The following is a 16,917-nucleotide window of genomic DNA, read 5'->3' as shown; positions in this document are numbered from 1 at the left end:
TCCTGTGGTGTTGCCCCAAAGCGGGACACAGGACTGCAGGGGGGATCTCCTCAGAGAACAGCAGAGAGGCAGAATCCACTCCCTCAACCTTCTGCTTACGCTCTGGGGATCCAGCGTAGCACATGAGGGATTTCTGGGCTGCAAGTGTAGCCCAGGTTAGATAAATGGCAAAACTCCTTTTCCAACTTCTTTTTCATCCCAGTCTTACACTGTTTTGCACCCCTGCTCTTCTCCCAACCTCCTCCAGTTGGGGTGTCAGGGAATATAATAATAGTGCAGTGGTGACCTGATCGTGCTAGACAGCTTTTTGAGCCTTGCCTTGTAGATAAGGCCAACCTATTTTGTAGTTGTGCTTTAACCGTGTTGTGCTCTTTATGGGCTATAAATGGTTTGTTGTGCATCTTGATCTTTCTGGTATAGGGAAGACTAGATCATATTCTGATGCCAGCAGAAAATAACCCATCAAGTTTGTAATTTAGGAGGGTTTGTCATCTTTATTCGTTCAAGGAAGAAGGATTTTTATCTTGATGACTGTATTCTGTGGTGAGGTACGTGCTGGTTTATGGTGGAATTATTAATTGACAAATCTTGGGGCAGGTAGAACAGACCATTCCTGTTGACTGGAGTCAACAATAGCCCATGTTGCAGCCATCCAGAGCCTTTTCTTATTTTCTCTTTATGAGTCAATGGGTAGTGTCATTTTATATAATTAGGTGTAGACTCTTTGGAGTTGTTTTGAAGGCTAGTTAGGGTGCAGTAGCTGTCAAATGGTAGGAGCTACTGGACCTGGTCTGAAGACCATCATGCCACATCAGTATTGTTAAACAGGAAATTTTAATGTCACTTTCTGCTTGTAGTCTGTGGTGGATCAAGAAATTCTGCTTAGCACCCACATTTTGCTGGGTCTCCCAAATGCTTGCAGGTCTTTTTAGCTGTCCTGGGAGTCTTTTTGATCTTTGGGTTGCTGTGTCCTTTTGGTCTTGCTCTCTTAATACGAAAGTGATGCTGGGATTCTCTTTTTCTTCTTTTCTTCCCCCTCTTTTGGATGGTTGCCACATTTTTGGTCTTGGATGAGCCAGCTTGATCTGCTGGAAGCCAGGATGAAAGGGAAGTCTGTGGTTGGGATGTGTGCTGTGGTGTGGTGCACGGCACCATTACCCTGGACATGTTGACTGTGATAATACAAAGGACATGGGAGCTGAGCTTGTCCAGCCCTGCCTTAGGAAGTTTGTCCTCCGTGGGGTGAAGTTTTATTTTCTGCATATGCCTTGGTCCCGTAGTGCAGTGTTTAGGCTTCTGTTGCATTCAAAGTAATTTTGCCACCTTGCAGAAGAATTAGAAGCTGTTACGAGAAGGAAAGTGTTGGGGTATTACCAGCCAGGGCTTCTTCATTTGCTGGTGTCCCTAGGTAAGTGGGTTTTAGGGACACTTCCTTTTCTTTGACAAGTTCTGGGCAAATGGGCAGACCCTTGGGGTTCTGCCAGGAAGATGCTATAATACGCTGAGCATGCTGTTCCCTCATCCTATTCCTGTCCTGCAGCTGGTGATGTGACTGTGCCTGGAAAATTGTTCCATGTCAGGACCATGCCTCCCCTGTTCCCACCACCCCAAATCTATAGCATAGGTTACTGTCGCCACTGGGCAGCTATTTCTGTAGGCTGGTTGTTTGAACAGGAAGATGTGTTGCAACATTAAGAGTTGATCTGATTCTGAAGTGTGGTTGAAATATGAAACAAACCAAAGCTACCTCCTTGCCCTCACTCAAGCACCTGATATTTATGCAACTTCATATGGTTTGGCATAAATGCTATAAAACAGCACAGTACAGCTGAGAGGCTGCAGCACCCCAGATGCTTCTTTGGGCAACAGGCTTTTCCTGACCAGGCAATTAGCTTCTAAAGCTGTAGGAGCACAGGCACTTGTTTGGACTTCCCTTTGCTAGGGGCAAAGGCATGAGCTGATGTCCGCAAAGGCATATCCACTGACGGAGCCAAGAGTACTGGAAGAGCAGTCAGTTAGAGGGTGGTTCTGCTTCTAAGGTGGTAGCGACTTCTTCCCCATGTTTATTTCTGTCCTGTCCCTGTCTGGTGCTGCTGTGCCCAGGACACTGTAGAAGCAACTCTTCAACAGCAACATCCTACTTCTCTCTGCACCATATTGATCTTTTCAGCCTCTGTTTAATGTACCTTCCCCTCCACTGCCACCATGCTTTGCTGCTGCCAAAGGCCGCGACTGGCTGGGAGCAGCAGCCTGCACAGCATGGTGCATAGACTTGGCCCTGCCTCCAGCTGGAGCATGCTTCAGCAGTGGCCCTGGGCCCTGCGCCTGGCTCCACCCTCCATATCCCATTCCCGAAGCACTGCACAAGCAAAGTTTGTCCATCTGTTTCTGCTGGACTTTGGATTCAGTAAATGTCATTAAAATTACCTTGTTTGGTTTATTTCAGTGTGTTGACACAAGTTCCTGTCCCTCTGCAGCTAGTGTTTGCATGCTACTTGCCCAGACATGGGCAGCCTTGGAAAGCTAGGATTGCTGGAAGAGGAATGCCACGGGCAAAATACTGGACAAGAGCAGGGAGGGAGGGAGATGAAAAGTGTGTCAAAAGACAGAAGAGAGAAAGTAGGTGCAGTTAAGATCTGGAAAGATGCAGACCCTGCATAGAGTGTAGAGCAGACACTGGGGTTTGTCCTGAAGAATAAGCCTCCAAACTCTCCCATTGCTCAGGATACAACAGCCACAAACCCTATCTACAGATCTGATTCTTTCTGAGGAACTTCCATCTGCTTTTCCTATGGCCAGATGCATACTTACGCACCATTGCTTCCTGCTTCAGCTGTTTCAGGTTTTCCGGGTTGCAGGTCAGGTCACCATGGCACTTGTTGGGAACAAAGCCCTGCCTTTGGCAGCAGCTTCTGCACCAGGTACCAGTGACCTTAAACAGATGGACTGAGCTGCAGTGGGACATGTTTCTCCCCTAGAACGCACATGGGTAGGGAATGGTCCATGTGTCAATGGTAATGTCCATCTGTCTGCCATCATTTCAAGTCTGGCAGGTGCCAGAGCAGGAAGAGTCTGAGGTGTCAGGCTGTAACTTACTTGAACAACTATCTTTTCTGTGATCACCAGGCCTTACAGATCTGTCCTTGGCTTGCAGTCAGACAAGAGCTTAGCACGGATGCTGGTGCATGTTGCCTTCCCCATTCTCCTGTGCCCACTGGCAGGTCTGGCGTGTTTGAACCTTGATGCACAGGGAGATGTCAGAACCACAGAAGCACAGAATCAAACTGGTTTGTGCGGGAAGGGACCTTAAAGCTCATCCAATTCCAACCCCTATCATGGGCAGGGACACCTTCCACTAGACCAGGTTGCTTCATGCCCCTTCCAGCTTGGCCTTGAACACTGCCAGGGATGGGGCAGCCACAGCTTCTCTGGGCAACCTGTGCCAGGGCCTCAGCCCCTCACAGGGAAGAACTTCTGCCTAAGATCTCATCTCAGTGTCCCCTCTGCCAGGTTAAAGCCATTCCCCCTTGTCCTGTCCCTACAGGCCCTTGTCCAAAGCCCCTCTCCAGCTTTCATGTAGCCCCTGTAGACACTGGAGCTGCTCCCCTTAAGGAGCCTTCTCTTCTCCGGGCTGAAGAAGCACAGCTCTCTCAGCCTTTCTCTAGAGCAGAGGTGCTATGGATGCCTCAGAGCATCTCCATGGCCTCCACTGGACTTGCTCCAGCAAGTTGTCACTTCACTTTCTTCTGTGCACTCTGTCAAAGGAGCAGCAGGCTAGCAAAGGCACAATGAACATACTGCTCTTCATAATTTCCATCAGGGCACCTTGCACTGTCTCTGTGCTGTACATGGGCTGATGCTGCACAGTTCCAAGGCCGAGCATCTTGTTTGTGTCCTGGTGTTCCTAGATGTGTGATGTAGCTATGATGCCAGTTTTATTCACTGCCTGACAGAAGTTCTGTGTACATTGCTGGCACTCATGAGATGGAAGGCTAAAATGCCATGTTATTTCCACAGTGCACAGCAGTAAATGGTGTCCTAGCCTGCTCTTAGATACAAAAGTTATACCCATCACAGGATCTGCCCCAAATGTCAAGAGTAGAGCAGGGTTGTCACTGAATGGGCAAGGCAGGGTCGAGCAGGAGTGGATGGAAGATAGTTGGGGGTACTAGTAAATGCTTCATCAATCTCCAGTGCTTAAGAGCAGTCCTGCAGCTGTGTCCTGACGTAACTCAAGTCTTTCATGCCATGTGCTCTGGTATTGTGTAATTCCGCCCTGTTCAGCAAGCAGCAGCAATGGAACTTGCTGTTCATTTTTTTTCACTGCGTGTTAGGACCAAGATAGCCTGCCAAGAAGATTGGTGTTTCTGCTTTTTGTTGTTAGCAGGCCAAACAGAACTTTGGTTTGGTGCTGAACATATAAAAATATCTTCCCAAGCCCCCCTCATGGTTTATGGTTTTCTTTCTTCACGTTCTCTGGGTGATTGCACAGTCTGAGCTATTCTGAATCTGGCTGGCTGGTTGCAAATACATGTGTCTTGGGTTTGGGGTTGAAGGGTTCAGTTCAAAGGACATAATTTGAACCCCTTTCTGTTCACCAGCTTCTGAGGTCCTCCCTGTGGAGTGGTTCCGCCTGTGTATTTGCATGTGCACTTACCTTCAAAATGAGCTGTAGTGAAAACAGAAGCCTTAGGAGTCGGGAAGTTTAGGCTCTGCTTTGACTACTGCCATGGGCCAGGTGGCCAAGTCCATTCTGTTCTCTGCCTTTCTCCCCTGTTTATATGATTTTGTGCTTTTGAAGAGGGGTGGGGAAGGAAAAGAAAGGGAATGTACTATCTGTGCTAACTAGACCCTCCAGCCACTCTAGCTCACTACAGTCTATCAAGTATGGTTCTTTGGGGGTCTGTGATCTACTTTTTGTAAGAAAAAGAAAAGCACATTCTCCTATCCTGTCCAGATGTCTGACATTTTGCAAGGAATCTGCACATGCAATTGGGAATTTTTAGACTTGGTCAGCTGCACATAGGTATGAAGTATCCATGGCTCTAGACATCAGCTATCACCCAGAGACTGAAATGGGGTGTTACTTACACCACATAGCCTTGTTGGACTTAGTTACTGGTCAGAAACGGTTCATGTGTGGGTGGTTCCAGGGTTTTTCCTAGAAGCAGCTGCCCAGGACAGACTGCGCCAGCCCACTGGGGGTGGGAAGGTGAGAGGACCTTGAAAGGAGCTGCAGGAGTGAGTGGAGGCCAAGGGCTGCGGCAGTGAGATGGCAGGTGGGAATCTGCATGGAGAGAGTGTTGTCACAAGAATGACGGTGTGTTTTGGAGTGATTACAATAGCTTCATGGAAACATCAGTGGTAAAAAGGACAATAAAGGGAAAATGCTGGGATTAACTCAAAGAGAGCTAGGGAACAGTATAGAGAACAGCTACAGCCTGCTGTCCTTCTCCGTGGTGCACCTTCCTCTCCATTCTCAAAAGAGCACTGTAGGTCCAGAAAAGGTTCAGCTGATGATGGTCAGAAATACAGGAAGTAGCTAAATAGGCTAGGAGTCATCATTTTGGAAAAAGGATGATTATGGAGGATTTTGCAGGGGTGTATATAATGATGTATGTTCTGGAGAGACTGAACATCTAGTTTGCCATCTTGAATGCAAGAACTACAGTGTATCACATACAAGTAGTACCATATGCTGTAAAACTCCATATTGCAGTATACAGTGGATGGTATGAATGTTTCCATCTACTTAAAGGAGGATTGTACAATTTAATGGAAAGAAAATCCTCTGAGTACTAAGGGAGCAGAATCTCCACCTGGCTCAGTGTGTCTCTGCTGAAAGTGGTTACGGTGTTTAGTGAGAGCATGTTACACACGTGTTCTATGCTTGTGCTGTCTCACTCCTGAATAGGACCCTTATCTGGGTTGACCCCATCTGTATGACTGACCTTTCATAAGAACTTGTCTTCCAGGTCTCAACAGTGGCTTCTGGAAGTACTTGAGTACAAGTGGTGCAGAAGTTAAAATGTCCAGGCAGTTTGTCAGTGTAAGTGTGAGGAAGGCATAAGGAAGTCTGAGGCAGCCCTTATTAAAGCAGTATTAGGTTTTGTAAAGAAAGAAGCTATTGAGTAACTGGAGGCACGAGCAGTGCCATAGGAGTCAAAGTTTGTAATATCATAAACCTGTTACTAGGTGGCGATAGTAAATTGTTAATAATGCAGAAAAGTCCTAAGTTTTCAGCAAGTGTTTTTGTATTTAGAGAGAAGTTGGAGGACGTATTTGCAAAATATGTGTGATGAGTTACTCCTCACTCTGCTGGTAATTCAAGATAATGCCAAACACTTTTGATAGGGTACACTATTTAAATCAATAGGCCCACATGACTTTGACCTAGAAGTATTAGAAGTGCTGATTGTTATTTTTAATTCAGATTATTAGGAAATTCCAGGAGACTGGCTGAAGTTGGCCAGTGCTGGAATGCCCTGGATGCCATTGCCCTCATGTTTATTCTGGACAGAATTTTAGAAATACTGATACATTTGTTAATTAATAAATAACTAAAGGTTAGGCATATCATTAATACCGCTCAACTTATGTTTATTGTGAGTACGGTAACTTCTCGCCAACAAATATGGTTTGGTGTTTTAAGGTGACCATGGTGATTTGATAAGGCTGGCAGTCTAGATTTAAAGCACTTAGTATTATGTCAGGTCCAGATTCAGCATTATACAACTTCTGAATTGAAAAAGTTAACTCTGTATGTCATTAGCAAAGTGCTAGGTGAGCAAAATCTCCTGAACTGGTAGTATTAGTGATTCTCTGTGGAGAGTAAAATTCAAATAAGACTTTGTCCAGGCACTGTTGCAATACATACCAAATCTGACACTATCCTCAGAGTGCCTGCTTAAGTGAGTCCAGAGGAGGCCATGGTTGATGCTGTGAGGCATCCTCTGCTCTGGAGACAGGCAGAGAGCTGGGCTTTTTCAGCCTGGAGGAGAGAAGGTTCTGAGAGACCTTAGAGCAGCTCCAGTGCCTAACGGGGCTACAAGAAAGCTAGAGAGGGACTTTTGACAGGGGCCTGTGGGCAAAGGGGAATGGCTTTAACCTGACAGAGGGGAGATTGAGATGAGCTCTTAGGCAGAAGTTCTTCCCTGTGAGGGTGGTGAGGCCCTGGCACAGGGTGCCCAGAGAAGCTGTGGCTGCCCCATCCCCGGCAGTCTTCAAGGCAAGGTTGGATGGGGCTTGGAGCTGCCGGGTCTAGTGGAAGGTGTGCCTGCCCATGGAAGGGGGTAGAAACTGGATGAGCCTTAAGGTCCCTTCCAACTCAAACCACTCTGTTATTCTAGGATCTGTCCAAGGAGGGGAAAGGCTGAGAGAGCTGTGGCTGTTCAGCTGAGTTCAAGGCCAGGTTGGATGGTGCTTGGAGCACCCTGGTCTAGTGGAAGGTATCCTTGCCTGTGGCAGTGGGTTGGAACTGGATGAGCTTTAAGGCCCTTTACAACACAAACCGCTCTCTGATTCTGTGAAGCCTTTCTTCAGTTGCTTCTCACTGGAGTTCATCTCATCAGTGTGTTCATTACCACCTTTGGGAGTACAGCAAGTACTAATACTGTGAAGCACAAATCTTACTTTTACTTTACCTTTACTGAGCAGGAGGAGTTGGGTTTTTTTCAGAAGGGTTTGTCAAGATCTGTAGGTGATGAAACCTTTTTTTTTTTTTTTTTTTTCCCTCATACTGCAGAACCTATAATGTCAGTGTTGGCGCAAGATTTTGTTTTTTCTGAAATTGTCCTCACAGTGGGCACACTGTTGCATTTCTTCTGGTAGCCTTACCTGGTGTGTAAGGTGGTGTGTAAGCATCTGACTACATAGTTGTATCCGATGACAAGCTCTTTTCGAATGCTTTTTAAAGCCAGGAATGCCTTTTTTTTTTTTTTGAGAATAGCTAGAAGTTTGCATTTAGGTTGTATTACATTAAGTAGCTTAGTAGATAAATTGATTAGAGTTATCATCTGAAGTTACCAACAGCTTCATGAGAGAAGTTCTGAACTGATGCACATGTCACAGGTCTGGTTCTGGGGAGACTAAACTAATAGATCAGCGATGGCAGCCTTCCACAGGCCAGCAGCAGGGAAAATAAAACGGATAATGGAAAAGGGCCACAGTGTTAAAACCTTGGTATTTCAGTGATACTTTTACTGGATGGAGTCTTGGCAGTGGAAGTTTGACAGTAGACTCTAGAGCCCCTATCACTCCCTTCTGTGTTTTTGGCAACCCAATTTGGCATAAGTTTTGAGCTTGCCGAGAGTGCTGTTTGTTCTGCTGTCCCTGTCCTTCCTGGAGGTGTTAGGACTGGTGCTGCTGTTGGCAGCTTGTTTGGAGCTGGTCCAAGGGAAGATGTAGCTGACTCCTGGGCATCTGAGTCTGTTCCTGTGGATCTGTGGGACTTAACAGAGGGAATTATTCACCATTTCTAGTCTAGGATTTGCGAGGAGTCCTTCACACTTTCCACTGCCAGACTCTGACCGGAGGCCCAAAATCTTGGGCCATGGCATATTTCAGTCTTGCTCCATTCCTTGAGTGTCTCATTGGCATTCCTGTGGTGTGGTGCAATAAATGGAGGGCCTCGGCCATGCACCCAGCATTTCATGCTTTTCTGAGAAACCCTGGTTCTGTACGTCAGCTGATGAAAACATGTGAGTGCATGTAACCCAGCACCATTTTACAGAATTAAATTTCTAGTGCCCTCAGGTGGTTGTTGTTGTCTTTGTAGGAAAGTCATGGCTGGCAGGAGTGTTCCAGCCCACCTTCACAGGACTGCTCTCTGGGTTTTGCACTGCTCAGTCTTTTTTTGCCTTCTACTTTGCTTTCTACTTTTTAGCCCCTCTCCTCGCCTGCTCTTTGCATTTTCTATCTAGTCCTTTTGCCAAGACCATTGCTCCAGATGAACAGATTCTGCACTACCCTCAGGTTTTACGTGGTCTGTGCACTCTCAAAGCATTTTGTTTTGCTTCCACTTCAGTTGGCACGGTCTGACTAAGGACCCAGACCTATCTGTTTTAAACACAGGTGGTTGTTATTAATGTTGTGTCTATCTTAGGCTTTTTGATAGAAGCATGTCCCTGTGCCATGTGGTTTTGATTGTGTAGTTCATAGGAACACTATAAAGAGCCGGAAAGGTCCTGATTCTTTTTGGAAGTCTTTTAATGACAGTGTGTTGTGCTTTCTTTAAACTCTCTGATAAGACAGTTCCTCAGAACTCTATGGTGTCCATGCTCATGGCAAGGGGGTGGAACTAGATGAGCTTTAAGGGCCCTTCCAACCCAAACCGTTCTGTGCTCTTATGACTCCTCACCTGCCATAGTCTCCTGCTACATAGGAGTCTCTACCTATATGGTCTCCTAAGAGAGTCAGGGATAAGCCATCTTGAGCAGTAGTGGCACCTGAAGTTGGCACAGGCATAGTTAGTAAATTCAGTTGAGTTTCACTGAATCACTCTCTGGCCGCAGCTGTGGGAGCATTCTCCTCTGCTGGAGGGAGATGAGAGTCCTGGAAAGAGAAGACCAGTGTGTTGCCTGAAGAACACTTCCACTTTTAAAAGATGGATTAATCTCTCTTCTTTGCAGTAGTTACCAGTTATATCTGGCATTTCTACATGTAGGAAATTCACAAAAGAATCTACAAGAGAGCTGCGGTAGATCAGAACAAAACCAGGAGCCTGGCACGGCGGAATTACTGTGAGGTGTGGAAAAAGGGCATGTGGGCAGAATGCTGTCCCTGACCCCAGCTATAACCATGGCACAGTGTTACTGGCAGAAGAAATAAAATGTATTTACGTTAGAATTGACCACTTTTAAAATTGACAGCTGAGGGTTGTGCTGTACGATGTCCACAGAATGGGAAATGTCACCACCCAAGGGGAACACAGAAATCCTTATCAGCTTTTGGAAGGGAAATGTAAATATGAGAATGCAAAAGGTGCCTCTGGCCATTGGGTTATTCCTGTGAGCAGACAATGCTGCACTTGGCTGAGAATTATTTTGTTAAATGCTTCTGCTGGAAGATGGTGTTAGTGGGAAACACAGGTGTTTTACAGTGAGAAGCTTATTTCACTGCAGGCAAGATAAAACAGAAATAGTTTAAAAAAAAAATAATCTTTGTCAAAATTACTTTTTGCAGTGTCCCTATAACTATTTGTGATAAGGGACAAATGAGGTTGAAACCTGATTGATGTATTATGATTTATGACTTTTCAGGTACTGGTATATGAAAGTTAATATTGGGATGAATCAGGAGTAGGATTAAAAATTTTGAATTTCCTCCCAGAAAATTGTGTCCTGAAGCTATCACTGCTGTGTTGCTCAGCTGAGATGGCTTCACTGCTGACTGGCTCTTTTGTCTTGTCTTGTGCAGGATGGGATAAACATTCCTACGGGTACCATGGGGATGATGGGCACTCCTTCTGCTCTTCTGGGACAGGACAGCCCTATGGCCCTACGTTCACCACTGGAGATGTGATTGGCTGCTGTGTCAACCTCATCAACAACACCTGCTTCTACACAAAAAATGGCCACAGCTTAGGTAAATAAAAAAAGGTGTTCTCAGGAGAGGGATGCTTCTGCCCTGCTCTTGCTGCTGGTTACTCTAATACTTGGCGTGTGTTGCAATACTTGTCCCACATTTATGGAATAGGAGAGAAAAACAGCTCTGGGCAGCAGTCAGGAGTTGTAAATTGGCTGCAAGACAGAAATTTCAGCATGTGAAAGGGTTTTTGTGCTGCTCCATCTGTTGAAGTAAGTTAGAATTGCATCCCCAGCTTCTGCTCCTTTCCTCTGCTATTGCACAGCTGGGGGAGGTTGGATCAGATGGCAAATGGCTGGGCAACAGGGAAATAAAGAAGTGGTAAGTTTAGTTAGTGTATTATTCAAATACCTACAAAGCCACTGTATCACTGTCTTTTCATTTTTAAGAGGGACTTGTCCATCTGTGAGCCTTAACACATCTGTCCCAGCATTCCCAAAGCTAGACATTAATCCAGCTTAAAAAGTCTTACTTTAAGCACTGACCTACGATTTGGTTCATTCCACAGTTGTTTCAGTATTTCCCCTAAAGTTAAGGACTTCAAAACTTTGCCCAAAGGAATCTCTTACAGATGTTTTCCTAGCATCTGTCATATCTGATTTGCCTGAAATAAAAACTGGTGGCCATTTTCACTTAAAATATCTTTCACTTGGATGATGTATCCTCCATCCCAGACAAATTCTTGTCTTTTTTTTTTTTTTTTTTTTTTTTGTCACATAAGACATGCAGTATGTTTTGATAAGTTCATCTTGCTTTTTGTGCTGAAATTCCTTTGGTTAGGCAGGGACAAGCACTCCTTTCCTTTGCTTCTCATTGCTGTGTCAGTTCTACTTTGTTGAATTCAAGATGAAGTAACTGGTAGGAAAATACCACACTTAGGGCATAGAACAGAGCAAAAGTTGTTTTGAGTTACTGGCTGGGCTGAAGGAAGGAGTGGGATTGGAGTTTGGTGGAGGGTGTGTAATTTCTGGTGAGCTCTTGGAAAAAGTGCTGGGCACCCTGGTATTGGAGAGAGATGGACATGCTGGAGAGAGTCCAGCAAAGGCCTGCCAAGATGATGAAAGTACTGGAGCATCTGGGACTGGGAGGGGATTCTGCCCCTCTACTGCACTCTGGGAAGACTCTCCCCTGCAGTCCTGCATCCAGCTCTGGGGCAACAACACAAAAAGGATGTGGAGCTGCTGGAGAGCGTCCAGAGGAGGACACAGAAATGCTGTGAGGGCTGGAGCAGCTCTGCTCCGGAGCCAGGCTGAGAAGAGCTGGGCTTGTTCAGCCTGGAGAAGAGAAGGCTCCAGGGAGACCTTAGAGCAGCTCCCACTGCCTAAAAGGGCTACAAGAAAGCTGGAGAAGGGCTTTGGACAAGGGCCTGTAGGGACAGGACAACAGGGAATGGCTTTAACCTGACAGAGGGGAGATGGAGATGAGAGTTTAGGCAGAAGTTCCTTCCTGTGGGGGTGGTGAGGCCCTGGCATAGGTTGCCCAGAGAAGCTGTGGCTGCTCCATCTCTGGCAGTGTTCAAGGCCAGGTTGGATGGGGCTTGGAGCACCCTGGTCTATTGGAAGGTGTCTCTGCCCATGGAAGTGAGTTTTAACTGGATGAGCCTTAAGGTCCCTTCCAACTCAAACCACTCTTGTTATTCTATGATCTGTCCAAGGAGGGGAAAGGCTGAGAGAGCTGTGGCTGTTCAGCTGAGAAGGCTCAGGGGAATCTCATCAATATGTGTAGATACCTGAAGGAAGGATGCAAAGCAGACAGAGCCAGGCTCTACTCAGTGGTGCCCAATGCCAGGATGAGAGGCCATGGGCAAAAACTGAAACACAGGAATCTTCCTCTGAACATCAGGAGACACTTTAACTGTGAGGGTGACTGAGCATTGGCATATGTTGCCCAGAGGAGTCATAAAGTCTCCGTGAAGGTTTCCAGAAGTCATCTGACATGGTCCTGGGCAACCAGCTGTGGGTGGCCTTGCTTGGGCAAAGGAGTTGGACCAGATGATGATGCTTCCATCCTCAGCCAGTGTGTGATTCTTTGAAGACAGCACACTATGCTAGAGGTATATCAGAGATACGGATCTGAGATGTAGGCTTTGCACCCTCAAATCTCAAGATGAATCCTTCCTTTGAGGCAGATGCAGGGAGGTCTGGTGCTCCTGCAGAAAGAACTTTTTGGGCAGAGTTGTTTTCAGTTTTCCTCTAATTTTGTACCCCCCCATTTGTTTGATGGTTAGCTGGAAATGAGGCACATGCCTTCTGAGAAGTGTTCTCAAGTTTGTGACCCTGCATTCAGCAACTAGTCCTGCTGCTTTGTAATGGGTTAGGAGGTTTCCATTCTTTGAGCATACTTTGAGACTTGTTTTTAATGTTTTAATTCTATAAATGGAGCCTCAATCAGGATCCCAATGGGGAGTTTCTGAGACTTGTGTGTTTGATCTGGCTTCTTTTTTGAAATTATAACTGTTTATCAGGCAGACCATGTGTGATGCTTGGGGCCTCCTGGTGAAGACTTGCGGTTTACTCCTCATCATCATAGCTTGACTTCGCGAATGAAGATGTGGGAAGGGCTTTACCCACGCTTACTACAAGCGCGCTGATGACTAAAAAGGCCAATGTGAGATAGGCAAATCCGGTTGCAAAAAGCACAGTGAAAGGTCTCCTTGGGTGGGATAGGTGGGGCGCGATTCTTTTTACGTTGTCTTTTCTCCTCGAGACTAGTTCTGCATGAGTTCTCAAAGGAGACAATGGAATTATGTATGGTGTGTCTCCAAGTCTCCCAATTAGAGGCCAAGGTGGACCACTGATGGTAGTCAATATGGCCAAGGCTAAGGTGTGGTTTACTACCTGGTGCAATCAGTCACTGGGGAAGACACTAGGAGTCATTTCTAGTCTGTAAGTATTAGTTAATTGCCCAGATTTCTATTACCTGGATTGTTCTAAATTTAATTTATAATCTGTGGATGTTGCCCTTACCAGTCAAGAACTGGGAGGACAAGCAGAGGTGTGAAAGCAACCGCTGATGGTGTTGAGCAGGAACTGTTGCTTAGGAATGAGAAAAGTTCCCCCATACAACAGTGACTAAGACACTGAAATAGTTAATAAGATTTCACAAAATCTCTCCTTTTAGTTGCTGTCCTAGATGTTTAGTGTGTGTTTACTCAAAAGTAGTGCAGTGGCTCATGCTTGCTGTTTCCTTTTTTGGAGGGGGTGGTTTTCCAGCTTCACCATTTTTCAACCTGACAGTGCTGTTGCTTTTGACTGCGGTGAAAGCATAACAGTCAGGAAGAGGCCAGGTCTTCTGTTTAATGAATACAGATTTGTTTGTTTGAAATTTAATTTCTTTTTAGTGACCTAGAGTGTGCAGAGTAGTAGAAAGGGTGTTCTAGAAATTGTCCCTTGCTCCATCCTCTGTTCTGTTTCCCAAGGCTGTCCTATACCTGGGTCTCTGGGTATATGAAGCCAAGCACAGAGCATGGTTCAGTGTCATTACCATACTCAAATTCTTTGCCTGATGTCCTGGACCTGGATTTTTTTTTTTGTCCCAAACAAAACAATGATCTATAAACATTTGGAGATCTTTACAGAAGTGAAGTTACCTGGTCTTTCTTTCTTCATTTTTAGTGCTACTTTTTCTTCAAAGATAGACTTTTGGGGTGAAAAGGTGTGTTTTCTAATGTTCCATTGAATGAACCCTTGGTGAGCAGCCTACCCCAGCAGTGGGCAATGTCAGTGGGAAGAAACAGGAAAGTAAGGGAATTAAGTTACACTATGCTTAGAGAACTTAAGTTACGCTATGCTTAGAGAACAGCACAAGGAGTCTTCCTTCTCTTTGGCTTTCAGATGTATGGTACAAGACTTGAGCTGTATGAGAAGATTATAGGTAGGAGACTCTCCTGAGAGTTCACAACTGGCTCATTGATGTACCAACTTCTCTTTGAGCTGTAGTGGCGTAGTGTTTGTACTCAGAGAGGAGAGATGATGTGGTTAGAGGAGACAGAGTGATGGAATTACAAGGAAGTACAAGGGAGTAGCAGACTCATTGGTGGGCAGACCCAACAAAAGCTGCTGCAACATTTTACTCTCTTTTTACCAAAAAGAAAACCTCAGCCAGGAAGGCTGTTGTTAAGTGCCAGTGGTGCCACTGATAAAGAAACACAGCGTTCAAGATAAGTGCTCCCCAGTGAATGTTGAGGAGAGGAGTCCCATGGGCCACAAATCAGTCTCTTACACAGCTTACAGGCACAGAACAGATAGACTTAAGAGAGGAGGTGAGGCAGGTGTCAGCAGAGGAACCAAGAGCAGATGGAGGCAGGAACAATGGTTTATTTGAAAGTCTGAATGCTTTCTGCACTGGTGGAAACATATCCTTGAAGATCTTGAACGTTTTGTGATACTTAATGCTAACTTGAGAAACTCATTTCTGGGTTTACCTGGAAAGAGATGAATGTGCTTTTTTTTTGATGTTCCCTGACATAAAGCCCCTGAAGCTATGTCTCCTCCTAAGGAATGAGGTCATTGTGTAGTACTGCTACAGATACCAGAAATATTCATAAGACAGTCAACCCCTTTGTGGTGCCAGTTAGCTTGACAGCAGGGTTCCAGGTCCATGCCTCTGGGCATTTGAATTTGTCACTTTTAGCACGATTGCAGTAGCTTTATCTTTCCCTAAAGATGTTACTCTCTCTTCACCATTTCTCTCTTCACCTTTTCAACCCTCTCCTTTTCGTATGTTAATTAGATATCCCCCCTTTTGTTTTCCTTACAGTTTCTTCCATTGCTTAACTATGATTTTCCATTGTCTCCATATTTTTCTATTTAATCAGATCCATCAGGAGCATGGTATAAGAACTGTTTTCTTGGCTACCAAATTCTGGATGTTCTTGTTGAAGCTAAGTATTGAACTCCGGAGACATCCCACAAAAACTATTTGACATCATACATAGTCTTAATTCCCTGTTCTGGAATATGCCCTGAGTGTCTTCTGGCTGCTGATAAAATGCTTTCAACAAGTTCTGAGCAGAGTCATGGCAGTAAAAAACATGATGTGTTGTGGCTAGAAGTGGGGTGAGGGTGAATTAGGAGGGAAAGAGAGAGAAATAGATGAGAGGAGGGAGACCAGTACCTAAAGGGGGCTGACAAGAAGTCTGGAGAGGCACTTTATTCAAGGACAGGTAGTGGCAGGATAAATGGGAATGGCTTTAAACTTTCGTTTGACTTAGTTATGTAACAGAGTGCAAAACATACGAATGCTTTAATTTAAAGGCGATGTAATAACTTTATAGAATAACAGAGTAGGTTTCACTGGGACAAGGTCCAAGCTGCCATCATGTTAATGAAACCATGTTGGCTATTTATTTAGTAAAATATTCATGGGCTTTTTTTCTGATAATTTCATTTTCAATCTGTGCTGTATCAAATAGTAAATATTTCATGGAATCACAGAGTAGTTTGGGTTGGAAGGGACCTTAAAGCTCATCCAGTTCCAGCCCCCTGCCATGGGCAGGGACATCTTCCACTAGACCAGGTTGCTCCAGGCCTCGTCCAACCTGGCCTTGAACACTGCCAGAGATGGAGCAGCCACAGCTTCTGTGGGCAACCTGTGCCAGGGCCTCAGCACCCTCACAGGGAAGAACTTCTGCCTAAGATCTCATCTCAGTCTCCCCTCTGTCAGGTTAAAGCCATTCCCTGTTGTCCTGTCCCTACAGGTCCTTGTCCAAAGCCCCTCCCCAGCTTTCTTGTAGCCCTTTTAGGCAGTGGGAGCTGCTCTAAGGTCTCCCTGGAGCCTTCTCTTCTCCAGGCTGAACCAGCCCAGCTCTCTCGGCCTGTCTCCAGAGCAGAGCTGCTCCAGCCCTCACAGCATTTCTGTGTCCTCCTCTGGACGCTCTCCAGCAGCTCCACATCCCTTTTGTGTTGCTGCCCCAGAGCTGGACGCAGGACTGCAGGGGAGAGTCTTCCCAGAGCACAGTAGAGGGTCAGAATCTCCTCCCTTGACCTCCTGGCCTTGTAGATGCAGAGCATTGTGGAGCTGTGTCCAGGGATAGCCTGATAGTAGCTGGGCGTTGTCTTTGGCCACAGCTCTGTCAGCCATCCTAGGCAGTGCCTTTGTCTCAGCATCTCTTTTCTGGCATGCTAAATGTAAATGAAAAGGGAAACTATACACTTCATTTCCGTTTCTTCTATTTGGAACTGTAGCAGTGTAGTTTAGAGTGGAGCTGTTCTTGACACACTATTTCTCAGGTGCTTGTGGGTCCTGTTGCAAGTCTGTTCCCCAACAGTAATGCAGTTTTGAATGTTCATTTCTGCCTCTTTGGCTAGTAAGAACTAGTTATAGCCTGAATCA

The 16,917-nt window shown here is 45.6% G+C and overlaps 1 protein-coding gene across 3 annotated transcripts in view; it reads left to right on the top strand.

Moving 5' to 3' along the window:
• The window catches only part of LOC136004658 (ran-binding protein 10), a 77,292-nt gene that overhangs the window by 28,390 nt on the left and 31,985 nt on the right, over positions 1-16,917 (top strand). For 2 of the 3 annotated variants that reach the window (XM_065661334.1, XM_065661336.1), the window contains exons 4-5: positions 10,417-10,584; positions 15,401-15,466. In XM_065661334.1, coding sequence (XP_065517406.1) covers positions 10,417-10,584; positions 15,401-15,466 — 234 coding nt within the window. The remainder of the gene's footprint in view (positions 1-10,416; positions 10,585-15,400; positions 15,467-16,917) is intronic. The other variant, XM_065661335.1, reaches the window with a different exon arrangement.

Source organism: Lathamus discolor, chromosome Z (genome assembly GCF_037157495.1).
Source record: "Lathamus discolor isolate bLatDis1 chromosome Z, bLatDis1.hap1, whole genome shotgun sequence".
NCBI lineage: Eukaryota > Metazoa > Chordata > Aves > Psittaciformes > Psittacidae > Lathamus > Lathamus discolor.
The sequence above is the reverse complement of the archived record's forward strand: the minus strand, read 5'-3'. Positions and strand labels throughout refer to the sequence as shown.